Source organism: Helianthus annuus, chromosome 8 (assembly GCF_002127325.2).
Source record: "Helianthus annuus cultivar XRQ/B chromosome 8, HanXRQr2.0-SUNRISE, whole genome shotgun sequence".
Classification (NCBI taxonomy): Eukaryota; Viridiplantae; Streptophyta; class Magnoliopsida; order Asterales; family Asteraceae; genus Helianthus; species Helianthus annuus.
In genome coordinates this window covers 67929877-67953670 of record NC_035440.2, presented here as the reverse complement: position 1 = coordinate 67953670, position 23794 = coordinate 67929877, and the positions used below count along the sequence as shown (strand labels likewise).

At 36.7% G+C, this 23794-nt stretch overlaps 3 protein-coding genes across 4 annotated transcripts; 2 read left to right on the top strand and 1 right to left on the bottom strand.

The window, feature by feature from the left end:
• The first annotated feature begins 1372 nt into the window (after positions 1-1372).
• Positions 1373-2432, top strand: LOC110870110 (zinc finger BED domain-containing protein RICESLEEPER 2-like). Its single transcript, XM_022119309.1, has 2 exons — positions 1373-2344; positions 2406-2432. The coding sequence occupies exons 1-2, from the start codon at positions 1373-1375 to the stop codon at positions 2430-2432; spliced, it is 999 nt and encodes a 332-aa protein (XP_021975001.1).
• A 192-nt stretch (positions 2433-2624) lies between these two features.
• Positions 2625-3568, top strand: LOC110871172 (zinc finger BED domain-containing protein DAYSLEEPER-like). Its single transcript, XM_022120087.2, has 3 exons — positions 2625-3242; positions 3328-3404; positions 3477-3568. The coding sequence occupies exons 1-2, from the start codon at positions 2645-2647 to the stop codon at positions 3402-3404; spliced, it is 675 nt and encodes a 224-aa protein (XP_021975779.1). The 5' UTR covers positions 2625-2644; the 3' UTR covers positions 3477-3568.
• A 2460-nt stretch (positions 3569-6028) lies between these two features.
• On the bottom strand, positions 6029-20396 carry LOC110873007 (kinesin-like protein KIN-14C). 2 transcript variants are annotated; one of them, XR_002554856.2, is made up of 27 exons: positions 19949-20396; positions 19436-19518; positions 19235-19360; positions 18402-18559; positions 18208-18318; positions 17128-17338; positions 16763-16890; positions 16593-16676; positions 16418-16495; positions 16257-16349; positions 15022-15051; positions 14894-14923; positions 13994-14041; positions 13502-13867; positions 13338-13419; positions 12978-13073; positions 12729-12908; positions 12152-12258; positions 11150-11325; positions 10184-10593; positions 9795-9958; positions 9289-9541; positions 9151-9217; positions 8859-8929; positions 7773-7830; positions 7393-7462; positions 6029-6209 (listed from the first exon to the last, which is right to left on the bottom strand). XR_002554856.2 is itself a non-coding variant. In XM_022121905.2 (26 exons), the coding sequence occupies exons 3-26, from the start codon at positions 19323-19325 to the stop codon at positions 7459-7461; spliced, it is 3096 nt and encodes a 1031-aa protein (XP_021977597.1). In that variant the 5' UTR covers positions 19326-19360; positions 19436-19518; positions 19949-20396; the 3' UTR covers positions 7168-7458. The 2 variants fall into 2 exon arrangements, 1 of the variants encoding a protein (XP_021977597.1); XM_022121905.2 differs by lacking the exon at positions 6029-6209 and having other exon boundaries at positions 7168-7462.
• Between the last annotated feature and the right edge of the window lie 3398 nt (positions 20397-23794).

Genomic DNA, 23794 nt, shown 5'->3' with positions numbered 1-23794 from the left:
TTGGCATCAATGATTACATTTTAATCACATAGATGTTTGCTTAATCGAATGCTTGAAAACCTTTCGTAAGTCGCACCTCGCTTGGCTTCCGTCGCGGCGGCGGTGTGTGACAAGTCAAGAGAGAGAAAAGAGTTTTGAAGAGTGAATGTATTTTAAAATGCTGGCGAAGGATAGTGGTGTGTCTTATATAATCAAACAAAACAAAATCTACATGTGGGGTTTTAACTTAATAAAAATTCAAGGGGGGGGGGTTGACTTTTTGACCACAATGTTGCTTCTTTGTTTGGTTAAAGATTTGGGATTTGATTGGTGTTAATCTAACCTAATTACATGCTAATTATGTTGTTTTAATTAAGATTCACTAACACATAATTACACATGTTTACTAGTATAAATAATATATAGTTGAACATATTTAAGGCGTATTAGTATCATATAATAATATTTAAATTATTAAAATAAGCTCTTAAGTAGAGGGGGCAATCCTGACCCAAAAACAATCATATGGGTCAGTTTGGGTTAAAAAAATTAGACAATGGGTTGTTTTGGGTAAAGGAATTAATATAAGAGGGTCAAAGCGGGTCTTTTAAAAACATAAAAGTCATAAGTACGGGTCATTTAGGGTGGAGTAAATTAGAACAACGGGTCATACGGGTTAGGGTTTTAGAACACAAGACAAACCACGGGTTAACACTCAGCAAGTCAGCAGCAACACTGATTCCTTGAAGAACATCATCGACGAAGATTGAGTTCATCGGAGACCCTTCTTGCTTCACCAAATTCACATCATACAACTGAAAAAGTTTTTAGCCTCTTCTTCTCTATCCAATTCAATCGATTCGCATTCTTTAACCGCTTGAATTCGAGCGAATTCGACAATCGTTTGCTCCTCATCAAGCTCTTGCAGTTCTTTCTTCATCAACTGGCGAAAATTGCAGGTAATCGTTGAGTTTATAAGCACTTTGACAGACCGATTTATACGATTTTTTGGTGAAATATGTGTCTGATCTGGTTAGTTTAGATTATGATTAATGAAAAAAAGTTATGGGTTTTGGAAATTTGGAGATTTTATGATTGGATGTGTATGATTTGTAGTGGAATTTTGATTATTTGTGCTCTTAATATGTTGTATGCTCTCTGTGCAATTTGTTTCGACATCTGAGGTTCGATTATTGGACCTGATTTTCGTAAAAACAATCATATGGGTCAGTTTGAGTTATTAGCCAAAACTATTTTATGGTTTAGATAAGTTATTAGTCATGATTTTAGCTTGATGTAGTTGGAAATTGTTTTGAAAGTGGATGGGTGTAAATGTTGTTGATTGGCAAGGAGTTATTTATAATAACTAAATTTGAGTATTATTTTGAAAGGTATGTCAAACAACTCGGAATTTGGACAACATAGTGTAGAAGGGGAACATGAGGATGAAGGCAATTCATATAGTTCGGGTAAACATCGTTCTTATGTTTGGGACTATTTTGACCCATTACCGGTTGCACCCAATGGGGACAAAAAAGCAAAATGCAGTGCTTGCGGACAAGTGTATGTTACGAATGCAAGCTCGGGAACATCTAACTTAAGACGACATATCCCTAAGTGTTTTGATATTGATGGGCCTGGTCCGGCGAAAAAACAAAGATGCGCCCCTTTAGATCAAGCGATGTACAGGGAGATGTTGGCGATTTCAATTATCAAACATAACTACCCTTTCAGCTATGTTGAACATGAGGAAACAAGAAAGTTGCACAAATTTCTACACGGTGATGTGAAATTCATAACAAGAAATACTGCAAAGGCGGATGTCTTAAAAATATACGAGCGAGAGAAGATGATTATTAAAGACAAGTTAGAAAAGGTAACCGGTAGGATATGCTTGACTTCTGATTTATGGAGTTCGATCACGACAGATGGATTTATGGCATTAACAGCTCATTATGTTGATGAGAACTGGAATCTAAGGAAAAAAGTGCTAAACTTTAGAGTTATACCCCCTCCACACAGTGGTTCCATTTTAGCAGAGCACTTGATCAATTTTTTAGCAGATTGGGGCATCGAGAAAAAAGTTTTTACCATCACACTAGACAATGCAAAATACAATGATATATTAGTAGATCGTTTGAAAGGTCATTTGCGTTTGAATAACGCATTAGTGTGTGATGGAGAATTTACTCATGTGCGTTGTTCAGCGCACGTGCTAAATCTTATCGTTCAAGCCGGATTGAAAGCAATTGAAGGGGCCATTGAAAAGGTTCGAGAGTCGGTGAAATATGTGAGAGCAAGTGCTGCTAGGAAGTATAAGTTTGCGGAATGCATACAAATGCTTTCACTACAATGTGGGAAGCATGTTCGTCAAGATATTGTAACGAGATGGAACTCTACATATCTTATGCTTGATTGTGCATTAGCTTATCGACGGGCTTATACTCGGTTAGCCTTAGTTGATTCAGTTTTTAAAACTTCTCCGTCAGAAGAGGAATGGGCAAGGGTGGAAATAATCACACGACTTTTGAAACCTTTTTATGAAATCACTACTTTGTTTTCTGGAAGCTCCTATCCTACCTCGAACTTATATTTTCATCACGTGTGGAGAATTCAGTTGTATATTGAGGAGGAGATGTGCAATGCGGATCAAGTTATTAGTGACATGGCGAAAGACATGAAAGAAAAGTTTGATAAATATTGGAAAAATTATTCCATGATTTTGTCTTTTGCGGTTATTCTAGATCCTCGGTACAAGGTTAAGCTTGTTGAATATTGTTTTTCAAAGCTTAACATGACATTTGAAGAGCGTGAAATGAAATTGAAGTGTATTGTGGATGGTATGCATAAGCTATATGATACGGAGTATAATATTCCATCGAAGACAATGCATGATTCTTTAATACCCGAGAGTTCAAATGTTGGTGGCAATACGCTCGATGAGATGGATGGGTTCGATACATTTCAAAGCCAATTCAAAGTTGCTGATAATGAAAAGTCACAGTTGACATTGTATTTGGAGGAACAAAACGTTGATAGAAAAGTAGAACTTGATGTTTTACAATATTGGAAGGAAAATCAAGTAAGGTATCCAAAACTGGCTATAATGGCTCGCGATATATTGAGCATCCCAATTACTACTGTTGCTTCCGAATCATCTTTCAGTATCGGAGGTCGGGTGTTAAGTAAGTATCGAACTTCATTGCTATCATCAAATGTTGAAGCATTGCTATGCACACGTGATTGGTTATTTGATTTAAAAGGTATTAAAGTTCATTCTCTTTGCAACTTAATTTGTATAATTATAAATTATTTAATAATTGAACTTTAATTTTTTTATGTGTTTAGATGAAAACGAGAACGAAATGGATGAAGATCTTGTTGAAGACATTGAAGCATTGATTCCAACTTTTGGCAACTTTTAGGTAATTAATTTAGACTATTTTAAAACAATTTATTATATATATTTACGATAAATTTGACCCGTTATAACATAGGGACTTTAAAGGAAGCATCCATGAAGAAGCGCAATTCGTCAAGACGTTTTGTATGTTATTGAATTAGATCTTTTGTAAATGCAAGGAACCGAACTAGATCTTTTGTAATTTTCAGTTTACTTAACGGTTTGCAACTTTAGTAATTTGTAACCTGACTTCTATGATTATTATATTTAGTTTTATGGTTCTGGTTTGATTATTATCACACTGGTTCAAGTTGTCAAGTTTGGATCTACTAGCTGTTGGTGCGGTGCTCGTCCCATTGAGCAAGTGAGAATGCATTTTTCGTCGATCGCTTCTAGTTTCTTCAGTTTCAAGAATTAAGTTAACGGGTAATCACTCTATATCCTCTATACTAATACTTGCCCTAAATTCAAATTCATCGTCGATAAATTAACAGGATGATTCTGTTCATTTTTTCAAGAGTTTAAAGTTCTAGGTATTATTTTATTTTGAAAAGTTTGAACCTTTGCTATTTGATGCCGTATAGTGCTTTACGAAATCTGATTCAAGTGAAAAAGACTGATGTACAAATGTACAATGTACATACAATGGTGGTATGAACATCACTGACTTTTACGAAATTATGATTCAAGTGTTATTGTTTTTAATAGCTGTTGGGCAGCCTCTTGAAAGTTTATTAAGACATAATTCGATTTGTGTAGTTAAGCATTTTAAGACCATATATTTGGAGATGTATAATTGATGTTTGGTACATTACATTGCATTGCAGATATTCTTCCTTCAAGGTAGGTTCGTATTTGGACCTGATGTAAGATCACTGGTGCTGACTGTATTCCTTATCGTAGCTCCTGTTTCAGTCTTTTGTGTTTTCGTGGCTAGAAAACTGGTCAATGACTTTGATGACGACTGGGGGATATTATGTGGCTATTTTATTCACAATACATGTAAGTTTCTCTGCGTACTGAATACTGTTATCTCATCTCTGAACCTTGTAAGAAAACAATTTCTCTCTTATTTAAAAAAGAGTGAATTGCAAGTTTTGTCCTTTATCTTTAGGCCATTTTGCAAGTTTTGTCCTTTATGTTTAAATTTGACGAGTTTTGTCCTTTATGTTTGAAAATCAATCACGTTTTACCCTTTGGGGCAAAACGTGCTTGATTTTTAAGGACAAAACGTGCTTGATTTTTTAAACATAAAGGACAAAACGTGCTTGATTTTTAAGGCCCAAAGGGTAAAACGTGCTTGATTTTTAAACATAAATGACAAAACTCGTCAAATTTAAACATAAAGGACAAAACTTGCAAAAAGGCCTAAAGATAAAGGACAAAACTTGCAATTCACTCTTTAAAAAAATAGTAGTTCTATCCCAGTATCTTGTTTCTTGGTGAAATTATGATTGCAAAACTAGTTTTAGTAACTTATAACCAAGTTGTTTGTGCTGTAGCATCGTTTTTGCAGAGGAAAAAAAAAAAAAAAAAAAACCTGACCCGATCCGACCCGAAACCCGTTCTGACCCGGACCCGACCCGACCCGAAACCCGTTCTGACCCGGACCCGTTTCGACCCGAACCCGTTTCGACCCGAACCAAATCAACCCTTTTTTATAATTGACCCGTTTTGACCCGAACCCGTTTTGACCCGAACCCGTTTTGACCCATGACCCGACCCGACCCGACCCAACCCGTTTGCCAGGTCTACTCTTAAGATTCACAAATAGCACCAAATACACATTTATACATATTTGCATTGCAGCACGTACATTAACACTTTATAATGCTTCCCCAAGCATTTAGACAAACTTCACAAATGACCGTGTGTGCCGTAATATGTCGTGTGTGACCCGGTAATCCCCAAGATGACCTAATTACCTAAAATTAAATCTATCATGAACGTTTTGTTATGGGTTGTCACACGTCCCACTTGACAACATTGGTAGTATGTGGTTATTAGCTCATGAATTATTGTCGTTGCCACTATATGCCCCAAGTCTCATCTTAGTTCAAGAAATATACATAACACATCATACAAGAATATTCAAGTACAAGGTTTAAGTCTAGGCACCTTTAGACCATACGGTGTGGGGCTTGGTTTCTGACGTGGAGGCCTCAACCATGCCACTACACCACCCCATTGACGTGGAGGGAAGGGCGGCATGTTTTCCACCGGTGTGGAAATTGGGTGATGTGGAGGCTTCTCATTGGTTGGTAGGTTTTTATTGATTTTCTTTGTTTTTTAAATTTAAAAATGTTTATAAAAAGTGTATGCCATGTGTGTCACCACGCCACCCTTCCACGCCCCATCCCACCTCGCGCTGTTTGGTACCACCCCACTTTTCTGAGACGTGCTTACATGTCATCCACGTGTCGAATGACGCCATATTTTCAAGCCCCTCCACACCGTATGGTCTTATGGTAAATATCTAAGTTCTTTATAGAGACTCGTGAGAACTACATAATGCATTTATACTTAATCTTTTAAATGCAATACACACGACGGTAATATAACTAGCCCATTTTCTCTCCCTGCTTTCTTTTTGTTTATCATTTATACATTGAACAAGTCAACTCATGTGGTCGTTACTATATTATTAGCTTTGAAACGAAAACATCTCATGTTACTAAATCATTGAACCAAAAATATAACAATACAAGCAATGGTATAGTTCTCAATGGTACAAAAATATATATTCATCAGCCAATGATCCAAGTTGCGTAAAGCATAAGAAAACAAGCAATGGTATATAGTTCTCAATCCAATGCGGGTTTAGTACCTGAATAAGCAAAATGCACACTTAACAAAACACTACCTCAATGCATGAAAGGGCAAATAATCAAAACATCAACCAATACTTATAAAAGATCCTTATTGAGCTTATAAAACAATTTGATTCTTAGTCTAAAACAACTTTTTAAAACAATTATTTAAGAAATAGAAAGATAGTCGTGTACTGAAATTTCGAAAACTTCTCATTTTCGTATAGATCACAAAAAAATGTTTTGGTGGGTGAGGGTGGGGGTGGGGGTTTAGGGGTTCAGGTTTTGTAGTATTGCACATGTGTAATACTAATTTATTTATTTTTTTTTTAAAAAAAAAATTTGCATCTTAAAGACGCTAGATTTACAGAAAAATGTTAAAAAAAATTGATGTGTTTCTTAATTTTGTTTTTAAGTTTTCGAGTTTTCACAATAAAAGTTCTCTTGAACCCTCCCCTGTATATACAGGATTTGGATCAAAAGAAAACTCCTACGAGTTCTCTAAGCTTTAACAACTCGTAAGAGTTTTCATTCATATATATACACACACTTCCCATGCTAGTAACTCTTCATGATATAACTTGTTTGATCAAACTTCGTTTGATTCTCCATCCATATGATAAATTAATTACCAAAGAACTATATATATTACCAAGTTCTTTTTGAGTTTCTTTTATTTTTTTTTACATAATACATCAACCTCTAGACATACATTAACAAACAACATTACTATGCCTTTGGTTTTTTTAGAACGCCTAACTCACACCTTAATCTTATTTCTAATTCTAATAATTCTACACCTTTTGTCCACAACGGAACTTGAACCCTCACCATTTGGGAAGGGACACTTTTTTCACCCCCTTGATACTAATTCACCAATTTAAACTTTTATTGCTTTTGATTGCTTATCTATGTTACACCACTAAGATTATTTAGCCTTGTGGTTACTTATCAACAATTATGTTAGCCATTTCATGACTAAGCTTATTTGTGATTAGTTATCTACGATTAACTCATATATTTCACATCTAAGCTTATCTAGTTTTGTTGTTACTTATCACGTACGCACATACAAATTCTCAAATGTGTACTCTCATTAAATTACAATATAATCTAATCTGACCACTTACTACTTTATTTTCAAAAACTTCCATTTCATGTTGATGTGTGGTTCTCATGTAGAAAACTTTGTGTACTCACCTTTCTCAAATCCATGCTTGATCCAGTAGTATGCTTGATAAGTCTGCAATAGCTCATTCTTTCACTTCACCTATACATACATCAATATTTTACATTTAATAAGTATTCATCACACTCTTTTCAACTATTCAATATATACACAACCTATTCATAACCCTTGGCTGATATGTTTACAGATTAACAAATCAAAAGTAAAAAATGACTAAATATTTTGGATTTCAATGCGTCGACGAGCTTATATTGATTTTCACTAAATTTCCATTTTTATATTAAATTCACCGTTTATGTCAAATATGGTTGGTTAAGAGCAAAAGGCCACTTAAAGAAACCCTGAAAATAAATAAAAGGAGAAACAAAGAGAGTGAGTATAGAGTTATGACCATCTCTTTGAAGGACTTTTGGCAGTCAAACTGCTACCACTTGTAGACTTAAACATGCCTGTAAGCAAACATATTAACAACGATTCAATGCAATTAGTGACATACAATTTAAGAGTAAATTTTAAATTAAACTTAACAAAAAGGTTTGATTTCGACCCCCTAATAACGCATTTGATTTAGTACGTTTGGTTCTCGACATATGAATACTAATTAATAAAACATATTTTATAAACCAAAATTTACACATATGTCTAAATTAAAACAAGAAACTTTAGAAGTTAAAACATATGTTTAATTAAAACAAGAAACTTTAGAAGTGAAACGTAGCACAGTTTATTAGCCATGTATAGATAACTTTTTAAAATACGTCAAAAAGGTTACAAAGCATACAAAAATAAAGGTTCACCTTACATTACATAAAAAAATCCAAAAGGAAATGTTTGGTACATGCACATAAAAAAATCCAAAAGGAAATGTTTGGTACATGCATGCAGTGCTGTTCAAAAAGCTTGTGGCTGGCTCAAAATCGACTCGTTTATACGAGTTGAGCTTCAGCAAAGGTAAGCTAGCTCGTTAGCTCACTCGTTGGCTTTCTCGTTTAAGTTAAGCCTAAATTTAATGTTTACAAGTTATAAATCATTTCTACGTGTAAATAAACCGACTTAATATGGTCCATGAGCCAACTAGAGACCACCATAATATTAAATTTTACTTAAATATTAAAATAAATATTAATAATAACTTTAATTTAAATGAGCTGGCTCAAGCTTTATACGAGCCGAGCTCGAGCTGGTTCATTTAACTTTGAGCTGAGCCCTGAAGCTGGATTGTCTCAGCTCGCTCATCAAGCAACCCTACATGCAGGCCTTTAGGATCTGACATTTGTGCCTAAACTGGCTTACATTAGGACTGAAGTACAACCAATGGCCTCATATGGGCCTAAGGTCAGCCCAGTCCAGTCTTAATTTGAACCATCATCCTTATGTTTTTACAAAAAATATATTTAGTGACTCAAGTAACTTATGTCCAGTTACTCAAAGCTTTAACAAAATTATATTAAAATATTTGTGTGATAAGCTCGAGTACCTTTTGCAGCTTTAGGAAGGTCCTTGGATATTTTTGTCAGTGGGCGAGAAATTCTACTGCCTGTTTTCGGCCTGCAAATACCAAAATAGATATTATTGACATGCAAACAAGTATGATGTATAAGTCATAACCATGAAAATTAGGATGATTATGACAAACGTGTCTTGTTCAGATTTTGTAAGTCAGCCAACCTATTCATGTTGGGTCTGAAAACCAAAACCTTCAAAGGTATTGGTGGGGTCTCGTGAAAGGATTCTCATGGTTACAAAAAGAATTCATGAAGCAGACTTACTTGCTTGTGCTGTGAAGTGATTTGGAACCATCACGGGAAGGGCTGCCTTCAAGGGAGCTATCCGTGTCTGTTCCCACATAAGTAATATCATCAGATACAAAATATCTCACATTATGCACCAATAAATCCAAATCTGACCTTCCCCATGACTTGAAACTGGCGATTGCCCCTTTCTGACTGGTTTATAGCCGTAGCCGTCCAGAGACATACGGCCACGAATGCTATCTGTTCGCTTGTTGCTGCTTCCTACTTTAGAAACTGGGGAAGAAGACCCGTACCTCAATGAACGTTGACCAACACTTGGTGGATGTGAGCTTTTCTTGTCTTTAATAGCTTGTAGCTTTTCAATTTCCTCATCCTTCTTTGCAATTGTACTTTTCAACGAGGCTACCTGATCATTTCATGAAACAATAATCATCTATATTTTGCTAATAGAAAAAATTATTTGTCCAAAACAATCAATATTTATATAGTATGATTTATATAACATACTATTTTAAGATGTTTTATACAATAAACATACGCTTTGGGTGACTTTAGACCACCACCTCTAAACAGCTGATTAGGTATCTTTCAAAAATTAAATAATATCACTATAGTGTTATCATTATGCAAACTAGATAAAAAAATACAGCATGACATACCTGTTCCATGAGATCCTTGACATTACTGGCCTCTTGGTTACTACGAGCGGGTCCCAGCTCCACTCCGGAAACCCGTTCAGCAAACTTCAAGGTACTCAAACTTTCAGCATATGAAGAAGCTTCTGGATTGAGCTGCACAAGCATAAGTGTCTTTGCTTGACCACCTGTAAACAACACCAATTAACGATGCTTTTTGTAAAGGTTAAGAATTGAGAATCCCAAAGACTCCAACTATAGAAATCACTCTATGTTGGACTCATCATTTATGGTGAAAAGGCTTTATTTCACTTAGCTATTCTATTCATATCAAGTAAATTGTTATCGTTCCTTATGAGTTATTCTCGAATCATGGCTTAATCTTGAACTCGAATGGGGAATAGAATAGTTACCTAGAGAGGATTGAAGGACCTGAGTAAGCTTGCTATTTCTGAACGGAACATGCGGACTTTTCTGAGCCAAGGCAAAGATGACATCTCCAAGAGCCGCTAAAGATTTGTTTATATGCTGTGCTTCCTTGAGCCGATCCCCAACCACCTCAGCCCGGTCTATTCTTTCGCTTCCTGCAAGATCTACCAAATGAAGACCAGCATTTACAGACCCACCGTTCTTCAGGTCCGTTCCATGAACATGGATTGTAACAACACTGTGTGATCTGCTGCTTCTTTCATTCATGGAAGTACTACTTCTAGCTCTGTTTTTAAATCCAATCTCCATTAATCTCAACACATCAGCTGGTTCACTAACCTCACGCATGTTAGCATCTGGGACAGCTAAACTTGCTGTTGCTAAAATCCCAAGTGTTCGCGAGTCAAGGATTAAACCCATTAAAGCATGAGATGCTATGTTTCATAAATTATCTAAACACAACAATTTCCAACTCAATAAGTTGATGTTAAACTTTTTCAGATATTAAAACATTAGGAAGTTCAATTTTTTTGTCATTTACTTATAAATAGGTTGTTGATTCAGGTTTTGTTTTACCTCTAACGGGTCATATAAACAAATTTAGTTTACAAGAAATCATGCCAAAAGTCACATAAAGTGTAATTTTGGTATATAAAACCTCCAACCTATTATATTCAAAAAGCAAAAATATTCTTCTAGTAAGAAAAATTGTCGAAAAAGTTGTAATCTACCTAACATGGTAACAATTCAAAAATAGAAATAAAAAAAAATTGAACCCATTTTGACCCATACAAAAAACTAGCTGTGTTGACCTAGTCACACCCTTGGAGCTGTTACCCAATCTGCCAAATTTGTCACCTCTAAAATATGTAAAAAAATTTAGGTATTCAGCTCCAACCACGATACTAGGAGTATATGGGTTAAATTGAACCATACGTATAAAAGGATATTTTTTTGGAGCAGCATCGTTTGCTAGCAAGTCTCTAACTTGTTCGTTATATATTTCAACTAATTGAACCCCAACTTCATATTTGTAAGTGCTTCTACTTTGTGAGATTCTGAATAGATCATTTAAAGCACGATAATTGACTCCCCATTCTTCTTCAGTTCCTTTATCAGGGCCACTCTTTGAAAAAACAAAATTAATGAAGAATATCAGTCAGGTATAAGAAACTAAAGAAATAAATGGATATTGCATAAAAAGGTTTCAACTTTCAACGCCCCGCTTGTGGTGTGCACATATAATGTATATATGTGTGGGCCCTCGGAGGGCAAAAGTGAAATTGCACTAATTTTAACGTTATTTTACTTGTTTCGTGAAAATATTGTTAAAAGCGGCGGGCGGTTAATCATGCATCAAGTGGTGGCGTTGATAGCCGAAAGACAAAAGGGTACATGCAGTCATGCACTAATCGGCCTTTGTCCGATTGTTGAGTGTTATGTGCCTTATGTCCAAGGCTTGATGCAAAACTACTACCGAGTCCGGGGTCTCACTAGAAGCAGCCTCTCTATTCTTACGGGGTAGAGGTAAGGCTGTCTACATCTTACCCTCAGACCCACCTTAGCTTTGCTATTGGTGGGATTTAGTGAGGATGATGATGATGATGATGATGAATAAAAAGGTTTCAACTTTGGTCTCATTTCATTTTTTGGTACTATCTTTGTTTCCACCAATAAATAAGTAACCATATAAAAAAATTACATTTAGCATAATCCGCCACATGGGGTTGTCTAGATGTCACATCAGGTATCATTTTGAACGTGTAGCCTGTACGCAATACATTTAGCAACAATATATAAAACTTTTTTATAGAAAACTTTGATGGATGAATACAAAGCTGGTTACCCAAGACAAAAATTGAACAAGAGTTGATTGCCTTTTTATGCAATTAGTCCAAATAAAAAAATATGAAACCGAACAAGTACATGAAGAAAAAGGTTTTTTTTTTTACCATAGTGTAGGTTTTTCCAGATCCGGTTTGACCATACGCAAATATACACACATTGTATCCATCCAAAACCGATCGTACCAATTGTTGTATATCTCCATATACCTCAGCTATCGACAAAAATAGAAACAATGGTTAGTGAACTTGAAAGTCTCCCTTTAGTGTAATTGTGTAATCAGCCTTTTCAAGATAAATAGTAGTATAACACAATCTAATGGCATCTTTTGAAACCTGTAAAAGCAACATTCAGCTTATATGTGGCAAAATGTGCACATCTGGCTGGTTATGTAAGGGGTGAATAATTTTTTATATGGTCAAAACAGAGCAGGCCAGCTCCCAAAACACTTTTGTCCAACTTTTTCATTTTTACATACATAATTTTGAGACAAGTGTGATGAAAAATCATAGTATTTTAACAAATAATCTTCCTTTTTAGATACATTTTGGGCAGATTTCAACCTGATTGACCCTTCTCCTTATACTTTCAAATTTACCCGTTATATACGAAACATAATCCAAATTGAGAAATTAATAAGTGCATGATGGAAAACAAAAAAGTTCAAGTACAAAGCGAAAAAACCTTGAGTAGCATGTGGACCATACACCTTATTATACTTAAATGACCTGCGACTTTCTTTCCCTGGTTTGGAGGGATTGAAAACAATTAGCTCTCCATTGTCACCAATATAATCAACCGTTGATTGATTATCCTTTTGACCAGGAAGAAATGGTCTTATCCGGCAATAAACCCTAATATTTCCTGTTCACCAAAATCTAATAAGTGTGATTGCAAGACTTTACATATCAATAATATATTATAAAACTTCACCTTTTAATTCTTGTATTTCATTGTGTAGCTTCTGATTTTCAGAAACAGCTTCATCGTAGCTTTCTACTGCATCTTTCAGAACTTTGAACTTTGTTCCTAAACAGGAAGATAATATCTCATTAGATTAGGTGAAACTCAAGGAGAGGTGGTTCATTTACTTATGCAAAGAAAAATATTAATTATAGATAAAACCACCTAAATTATATTGCTCAAAAGTAGATTATTGTTGAAATACCAAAATTTCTGTAGTCATATTTGACACTTACTATTTATACAAGAATTTAATATTTTTTGACATAAAGTGTTTTGCCACCTCTACTTGTAAGATTTAATGAATATAAGTATACAGGACAACCAAACCTAAGTTATCAAAATCTTGCGCGTAGGTCTTTTGAGTTTTTAAAAGTTCCTGGCGTACTGATTGAGAAGCAAATCTTAGTTCCTGAAAGAAAACTTGAATTATATATAAAATAACACATATGACATAAAAAAATTGGTGTGTTAGTTAGTGATAACACGTATACCTTTAATGCACCAAGTTGGAATTCTGTAAATGTTTTGTAAATGTGCTCCTTGTTGGTCCACCATTGACTTTTAGAACGAGATTTAGCCTCAACATCTTCCAAGTTCATCTGTGATTCTATCAGACGATTTTCAACATCTTTTAGTTGCTTCTCAAGATCTAGTTGAGATTTTCTTGCAGCTTCTTTTTGGTCTTCATGTGTTTTTCTGGCATTCTCCAATTCTTGCTTCAAAGCTGCAATTTCACTACTTTTGCTATCCTTTTCTTTCTTCAAAGCTGCAATTTCACTACTTTTGCTATCCTTTTCTTTCATCTTTGCTTCCTCATCCTCGATTTTCTTTTCCTGAGACAGTATCGTCTTATCTGCCTGAATTTTTCCAAAAATAAAAAGTAAATTGAATGGATACATAATTTAAAAAAAAAAAATCTCAAACTATACATAATTTTAATCAGTAATATCATTGTTTTTAGAGAAATAAACACCTAAACTCACCTGTAAAACTGGATCCTTCTTGCTACTTCCTGTTCTGGTCACGTCAACCTACAACAATCCACCAAAACTTAACAGTCACCCATATGTTTTTACCACTTGAGTTCAACTATGACCAATTATTTGATTTCTCAAATATTTAACAATGAATCAAACAATGTCCTTTCAATTGATTGATTTTAAGGAACTGTAATAAACTATAATAATACATAAACATGTGATGTGGTTCCAACCGATAATCGATTGGCCTAAGAAAATAGAAAGGAACTTAATAGAATTTTAGAGAGATGTTTAGACTAATTTTCATTCATAATCCCAAATGAAAATACTATTGGCCCTTACGTAAACAATAGAAACAAAAAAGATTAACTCCCACTACTATGCCACTAACAAACTAACCAACCCACCACTATGCCACTAACAAACTAACTAACCTATAGATGAAATATTGAAAGTAATTAAACACTAAAAACATGGATGGAAAAATGGACTACGTGGGTTCACTGGCACACATCAACATGACCAGGCTAAACTTTTTGCGGGAAACATACATGTATTCTACAAAACTTCAGGAAGAAAGTGTCAAAAAAAATTGTTACATAGTAACCAAAATATCATTTTTTAAAGTACAAGGGACGCTTTGCAGTTTCTAACGAGTTATGCTTCAGAACCACATAGCCACACGTTCATTGGTCATACAGTCATACTCACCATGAGTATCTTGTTACGTATAGTGGATAGATAATGGACTAGAAAAAAAGTTGGAGAACAAAATAAAGTGAATACTAGGATTTGTGAGACAACAAATCAGGAAAATATAATTAGCAACCACTACACTAAAAATTAAGCCTAATCACTGAAAATTTTCGCTCTAACATCTACATACGATAAGATGAACCTTACCTTTATCTGGTCAAATGGGCTCATCATCATCTGTAACAATGAGAATCCAGTTATTGAAGGTGGAACAAAGATGACTTACTTTTTGCCAAGAACTTGGCTTTTGAAGTTATCAATAGAAATCGTTTTACCTTCATGTGGTCAAAGTGGCTGATTACTGCCTGCGACAATAAGAAGCGATGAATAATTTTGTTGTGAAGAAACCAAGCATAGATTCAAACATACATATACACATGTATGTATGTGTGTGTATATATATATATGTAAATATGTACTAGAGTGGTGCCCGTGCGATGTGGTAGGGAACACAAACATTGGTATCATGTAACATGTTTTTTTTTTAAATTAAAAAAAAAACTATAGCAATACCATAGTATAGTTAAAAAGAATAAAATGCTTGTTTTTATGATATATTTTTTTTAAATATATATTTATTAACATATTGAAAAGTTATAGCCGTTTAAAAATCACGGGAAAGTTGGTTTAAAAGTCAAGAGTATGTTTTAAAGTATTTGTACCATATGATTTATAAGTTGAAATAACTTAAAGTCTTAGGTAGAGTTTGGTATGCAGGAATGAGAGGTGGAATGGAATGGATGATTACGAAGGGATGAAGAAAAGGGTGTTTGGTTGGTCAATGGAATGGAATTACCCATTCCAAAAGGCATTCCATTCCCTCAAAATCATTCCTTCCACATCCCATGTTTTTTTTCCATTCCATCCCCTCTTGCACCATTCATCAACACCACACCCACCACCTTCGCCAAAACCCACCACCACCCACTACCGACGCCATCGCCGCCACCCGCCACCACCTCATCCCGACAGCCACCGTCGCCGCCGCCACCCACTCGCCACCGTTATCACCCACAGCTGCAACCAACCGCCAACACCACTCGTCGCCGCCGCCCACCACCATCGTCGACGCCACCATCAACCACCGCCTCCGCCGCCATCCACCGCCACCTCTGCTGCCACCCACCACCAACGGCCACCTTGCCGCCGCCACCACTCGTCGTCACCGCCGCACCGCCACTCGCTGCCACCACCACCACCCATCACCGCCGCCGACATCACCACCTATAACCACCAACAATCACTACCACCGACCACCACCACCACTCACCGCCGCTCATTTTATTACTCCATTTTTCTTGCCTACCGAACAATACGCAATAGTAATTCATTCCATTCACACATGGTAACCAAACAAGACATGGAATGGTAACGATCCATTGCATTCCCCTGTCCATTCCATTGCCTCGTCCATTCCATTCCTTCGTCTATTCCATTACCCCATACCAAACAGTCCCGTTCTTACAATATAGTGTGTGTGTTTGTGTGTGTGTGTATTTAAAGCAACTACCTTTGTCTCTCCACTGGTGCCATTTGCAAGGGCTTCAAGGACTCTAATTCTTGACTGGTATTTCTCTTCACGGGTTTTAAAAAGATTGTTTTGCTGCAAATCGGATGAAAATAAATTGTGAAGGGGGACCATCAAGAGAAAAAAGAAATTATCATTCTTACAGTCCGTAAATGTTCAGCTTGAGTAGAAATACGCCGTTCAATCTCCTGCACGACTTTCCTCATGAGGCAAGCAACACGCTGGAATATAATAAAAAAAATATATATATCTCCTTAGAGTTAATCGTATAAATGTATGAACGGTTTTACACTTTCTTCAATAATATGGATATCATACATGAGGTATTTCACCATTCTTCCTGCCCATGCTTTCATCTAAAATCCCATTAACCATGCTTAGAAGCGACTGTGTCGGGGCAATCTGGAATTATACAAGCACAAATGTCAACAAAAAATAATACATATTGAGATATTCACAAGAGACATATTAACTGATTAGAAAATCACATCCAAACTATTTGATTTCATCAATTCTGAGATTTTTGCCGCAGGAAGATCGGAATAGCCACCATGTTTCATCTGAAAAACTTCATGAAACTTATGTCCAGCATGGTGCATCAACGCACCTGTAGCCTCTGCAGAAAAAAAAAAAAAGATAACACTGAGATTTGATTCATACTTGATGGTGTGCTACTACGATTCAGAAGACCAATGCCATTCAACATAATACAATTTTGGAAATTTTTGATATGATTGTTCACAACAAGGTAACCGTATGTAAATGGGTGCAATCGATAATTCTTTTCCGGACGTCCTCCATTACCAAAAAAATATGTCCAATAAAGAGAGAAATTGGGAGAGATAGAGAGTACCAGAATTGCGTAAAGCCCGCTGAACTTTACGAGGGGATGTGTCTTCTTGGAAGCTATCACTAGTTCCACCGTGTTCATCTGTATGTTTCCATCTCAAAGAGTCACTTGCAAAACTTTTTGGCGAGGAAGCATTAGGACTATATGTTGCAATCTTTGGCATGAAATGTGCTTTAAGCGTTAAGAGGCTTTCCCATACTATTTTCATGGATCCCTACGAGTACATAAACATGAGTGTGTGTGTGTGAGAGAGAGAGAGAGAGAGAAAGAGTTTAAAGCTCCAAAAGAAACATAAGTTCACAATGTAGGTATAAAAGATTCCCACATAATCATTTGGTGTCTCAAGATCATAACACAGAACATACTGAGGTTCATCATAGCATGCATTACAAAAGCAGACAGATTAGTAACGGATTAAGTCTGGTCAAGGTTTGACCCTGGCATCACTTCTTCTCCAATTTTATTTTGAAAAACAACTAACAGTTACAAAGGCTCTATTAAAAAAAAGTAATATGACCTCTTTTTATAGAACGATTTAAGACATTGTAATTAAGCATTTAAATACATTCAAGCAACTTTGAGTGTCCAACCCCATAGACCAGTTACCAATATAACAGAAGCAAAATTGACTTGTTTCAATAAATGTAGCTCAGAGTTCATCTTGTATTGATTTAACATTTGTCTATCTTAGACCATGCGTAGTCGTTTGTTGAATAATGCCCCCACCCTGGGGCTTTTTCTGCCATGTGGCAGTCCAGTCAGCATGGGGGCATTATTGGGCGTTTTTGGAAAAGTGGCGTAGTGGGAACAATGCCCAATAACGCCCCATCCAACTATTAAATTGGAATTAAAAAAAATAATAAATAAATAAACATGCATTTTTTTCGCTCCCCCATGCATTTCTTTGGCGTGTTTTAAACAACGCCGTTCAACTTTTTTTCGCGAAAAACGTAAGATCACACCGAGGGGGGCGGGCTCGGGGCGAATTCGGGCGTGTTTGGGGCGTATTTTTGAAAAGAAAACGCCCACTACGGGCGGTCTTAGGGGTGAAACATATACATACAACATGTAATTCATTATTACCTTCTCTAGCTCTGATTTATTAAAATGGGGTAGACCCATCTCATCCATAGCTGCAAGAAACTTGCTAACATTTTCTGAGTGGGCCTCTGATGACTGACGAGGATTACCATACTGTTTAATAACAAGAAAATATAATCACAACTTCAAAGACTTTTTATATACAGATTAGTTTAAAGTGAATAAGAAAAATCCACCTCGATATCCGATACTGGTCTAAGTCTGTTCATAAGTCGACACAGAATAATACCATCAGCTAAAAGGGTTCTCAACTCCTCATCTGAAGCATTGACAGGCAAATTCAGATTTGGAAGTGTGCTGTTCAACCACTCTATCACAGATGTCCGTGTCTTAGCTGTGCATAAAAAATAGTAATACATCATTAATACAATAAAAGAATGAAAAATCAATGAAAGATTATAGAAAACTATAGGTAGCATTCATGATTCATGACCATCTATTCTTTAAAAAAATGGGTTGAATTGAGCAAAGACAAAATGTATATGGGTTCATTTAAGTCGCCTCAAATTAGTAAACAGGTCAAGTTGGGTCTACTCAAATTAGTCAGCGGGTCATAAGGAACAGCTATTATAATACTTTCGGACTTAATAAGGGAACACATGGGTTAGCCCCACCCATGACCATTGTTTGTCTCCACCACCTACTCCTTGTTGCCAGCACCACCACCACCGCCACCGACACTCTCACCACAGCCCCCGCCACCGACATGCCCGCCATCACATCCTTCTTCGCCACCGCCTTCACCACCACCACTGCCGCCACTAGCCACCATAAACGATATAGTGTGTGAGCCTCTTTTGATACTTTTCTCTATAACGGTTCATTTCAACCCAACCACATTTTGGCCAGACCCCATTTTTTACCTGAACCAAATTGATACTCTGTTTTTTAAATGACTCGTTTTGACCCAAACTCATTTTTACCGGACCCCATTTTGACCCGTCACCTGAACCAACCCGCCACACCCAATTTGATAGGCTTATAGACAACTCAACACCATCCAGCTTACCATCATTGACTGATGTAGGTTCAAAGACATCACTGCTGGCAGATGAATATGAAAAGTTCAGTCTACCATGTTCTTTTGTCTCACGATCCATGACACAAGTTGCTAGATAGCTCTTGGATCGGCCATCTGGCATTAAAAAAACACATTTCCCTTAAAACATAAACAATAAAGTTTAAACTGATGTCAGAGGTTTGCCCTTACAAGTGATTAAAGTCTACGACAATAGCGTTTCCGTGTATTGATCAAGAACTCCAATGCCTACTCTTTTATCACATGGCTTCACACTGTAATGCATCAGGAACAAAATTAATTCATTTTCTTTTAAATGTAGTAATAAAGCTACAAAACCACTTGTGACTATATTGTAACCTCTGATTACTTTTACCCAATTGAAGCATATTCAACATGTTAGACTTGCAAAACTAAACTGACTTGAGGGGGGTTGCTTTAAAGGGGATTTATGTTCATATTTAAAACTATAGAAGCAATAAGAGAAAATCTTAGCATACAAAAACAAATTTCAGCATAGAAGAACAAGCAAACAATGAATATGCAATTAGGGGTTTTTTTAACAAACAGTTGGTGGGCATCATACGTTTATATCAAAAAAACACAAAATAGAAACAAGAATGTAACCCAAAAACCATAATTTTGATTGCAACCCACGAAAGTTATGATTCAAAGTACGTAAAATACGTTAGGATTAGTACCCACCTGATGAGGGAATTAGAAACAGAAAGAAGGAAGGGTTTTTTGGATGAATGGATGTTTTGTTGGTGTTCGGTTACGATCGAGAAGATGGTTGGAATTCTGAGCGTGAAGCATGAATGTAGGAGGATGTCAGGTGATTGGCTATACATGGAAGTTGATCGGACGTTCCCATATACTAATTAGCAATCTCATGCTTTTATTTCCTCTTGCTATAATAAGGCGTCTATGATTTGCACTTGTCCACCGTATTCATGGAAAAAGATATGCTCACGATTTGAACGCTTACAAATAGATGTGTTGCTCCTAACCTACTTGAATTTGGCTTGTTAGACCGTGGGGCGTGGGGCAGGGTGGCGGTTGCCAAGAAACGCTGGCTAGATCACACCGGGCTAGCGTTGGTTATGGTATTGCCCAGCTGGCATGGGGATTGAGCCTGGCGTGGAGGGGGGAGGGGGGCAGTGTGACATGGTTGGGTCGATGTAGCCGTTTGATATAATTGTCAACTCTAAAAGAACAAAAAAAACACACATGGCAACCCACCCCGGCCTGGCCACACCGCTACCACACCCCACTTTTTTGGGTGTGGACTGGTGGAGCCCACATATACACGTGTCGAGCAATGCCCCCAACCCAAGCCCCTCCACACCCCATGGTCTTAGAATGCTCGAAATGAGTCGAGTTTAAACAAGCTCGGGGCTAATGATGACAATGGATACCCGTTTGTAGTCCATTGTGTTTAGTCTGCTATTCATTGTGTTTTAATATGTTGTCCATTTTGTTTTGTATTCCATTGTGTTTAATCTGTTGTTCATTGTGTTTTTCATCATTTTGTTCGTTATATTTTTTAGTCTGTTGTCCATTGTGTTTTAATCTTTTATTGATTGTGTTTTTAGTCTCTTGTCCATTGTACCTTAGTTTGTTGTCCAGTTTCTTTTATCGTTGTCATCAACAGTGTTTTTAGTCTACTTTCCATTGCGTTTTTAGTTTTATAGTTATTATGTTTTACGTTATGTTCATTGTGCTTAGTCAGTTGTCCATTATGTCTTTTATATTTTGTCATCGATCGTGTTTTTTGTCTACTTTCCATTGTATTGTTTGTTTGATACTCGTGTTTTATGTTATGTCCATTGTGTAATACGCAACTGGGTTTTGATTTTTTTAAGTATAACAGTAGGGTACTCGTATTAAAGATAAAAAGATGCTTGATTTTATAGTATAATTTTTTTAAAAGCGAATGATGTATAAAAAGTTACGGACATTTAAAAAGTGAGGGGGAAATAATATGTGGCGTGCGTGTGCATGTTTGTAGACATGTGAATGTTCCTTTTTCTGTTGTAAACAAACTTACCTTTCCCACTTGATTTCTTCTTGGACACTTGTTACTTTACAGTGGCTTCTTACCCTTCTTATTTTTAAAAATATAGTTGGGTTAAGCTACAAAGTTCAAATTTCCTAAAAAGTGTAAAAATCATAAAACACTATAATTTCAACCATAAAACACACCTAAAAACCACAAATAATATAGTGGAAATTACTAAAACACCATATTCAAACCCTAATAGTCCATAAAAACTTCAAACACACCATCGTAGAACTATTAATATAAAACACAGCATGCTAATCAACATAAAACACAATAATATTTGTCATTCCATAATCAAAACCTTATCATCCAAAACACAACACAACACAAAACAAAACCCATATATATGATGTTTTAGTAATATTCTTTATGTTATTTGTGGGTTTTAGTATGTTTTATGATTAACATTATGGTGTTTTGTGACTTTTTACATTTTTTTAGGAAATTTGGACTTTGTAGCCAACTCATAGTCTGTGTGTGTGTATAGAGAGAGAGAGAGAGAAAAATGGGTTCTAGAGAAAACGGTTCAAAGTGTGAAAACGGTGAGAAAGCCTCATGTGTTAACACATGGCACGCGCTTCACTTCAGGCGGAGGGACGTTTTTGTCTTTTTACTTTTTTATTAATTTTCTCTTTTTTATATTTCACACACCACTTTCATGTGTGGTAGGGATGAGCAAGGTACCCGTTCGGTACCGAAAAACGAGAAAAGTGGGTACCGGTTCCAAATATATCCGATACGGTTCGATACTGGTACCCGGTACCAATGCTCATCCCTAATGTGTGGCGTCGAAACACTTTTTGGCGTTTATTTAATGTTTTACTACACAACTTTGGTGGCGTTTTGTTTCTTTGTCTTTATCGCAATTGTAACACCCCGTGTTTCGAAAGTCAAAGTCAAAGTCAAGATTGAAGTCAAAGGAAGAAAAGATTGCTAATTGCGATCTGTCTCTCATTGCTCAACTCCTGTTTTGACTTCTTTGACTCATAGATTAGTCTATTTTATTTTCGCTTTAGTTGTATTATGTGGAGTATCTATTAATAATCGCATGGTAATCGCTATTTATCGCATATGTTATCGCATTATCGCTATCGAAATCGCGCTCGCAACTCGAAATACACATCTTGGTTAATTATATGTGTGTGTGTGCCTTATGTGTTACTTATGCGTGTTTAATTATGTTATATGTGGAAATCAATGGAAACGCAATCGAAACTCAATCGCAGATCGAAATGGTATGATAATTGGTGGAAAAGAGATAGTGCAAGACATGAATAGTTGGGATTAAAAGTAATTAGAATAGGAAACTCAATCGCATTCGCATTCGCATCGCTCGCAATCGCAATCGAAACGGCAAAACTCGTCAAACCAAGATCGACCAGGCAGCTAACCGATCGACCCGCTGTGCGATCGAACGGCGACAATTGCCCTATGAAGACTCGCTTTCGCTACGGCTCCGGTGGGTTCCCTTAACCAAGCCACTGCCTATGAGTTGCCGGCTCATTCTTCAACAGGCATGCGGTCGGAGCCCCGGGCTCCTCCCACTGCTTGGGAGCTTATGGTTTCATGTTCTATTTCACTCCCCGATGGGGGTTCTTTTCACCCTTCCCTCACAGTACTACTTCGCTATCGGTCACCCAGGAGTATTTAGCCTTGCAAGGCAGCTAACCGATCGACTCGCTGTGCGATCAGCCAGTCGGCCGACCTGCTAGCCGATCGACCAGCCACTCTCTCCTCTCCTTTCCATTTTGGGTAACCCTGTAAATACCCCATGTCACTTTCACACTTTCTACTTTTGGAACTCTCTGTCCGACCAGCTCGCTCTCCTTGCTTTTTCTTCAGATTTCTCTCGATTCCGGAAAGATCTCGTCCTAAATCTTGTACTTCCTTAATCTACACGCACTCCTACACCTTTCTATCTTTTGAATCTTAACTTTTAACCTTGAAATCACCAAGATTCAAGGTGTTCTAGGATGACGTCATCATGTGTTCTTGAAGAACTTCATGTTTTGGCCTCAATCCACCAAGAAAAACTTAGATCTAACCGATTTCCACATAAATAAACAAAGATCTTCCATAGATCTAAACATATATACAATAAAACGGATTGAAAGATGGTTTTTCTAACTTTCTTTCAACTCTTTTACACTCAATGCCTTCAAAACCGATAGAAACGGAGCTTGTGCCGACCTACTACTCATTCATGTGGTTGTGTGGCCCAAGATCTGCATTTTATCCACGAGGTTCACCGATTTCGGGTTAAACATGGAACACCGTCACGAACAGTTAACTGACCGGATTTGGGTGGTTCCTGTCCGATCAGGAGTACTAAGTATTGACGAGGTTTCTATTGTTTTGCACGTTGTCACAACACCTCGATAAAAACGACAAACAATCAAAGCAACCAAGTGTAAGACAAACAGGTCGACCAGGACGGAGTGTCGTCCGATCGGACTGCTGTCCGATCGAACAGCCAATCCGAACGA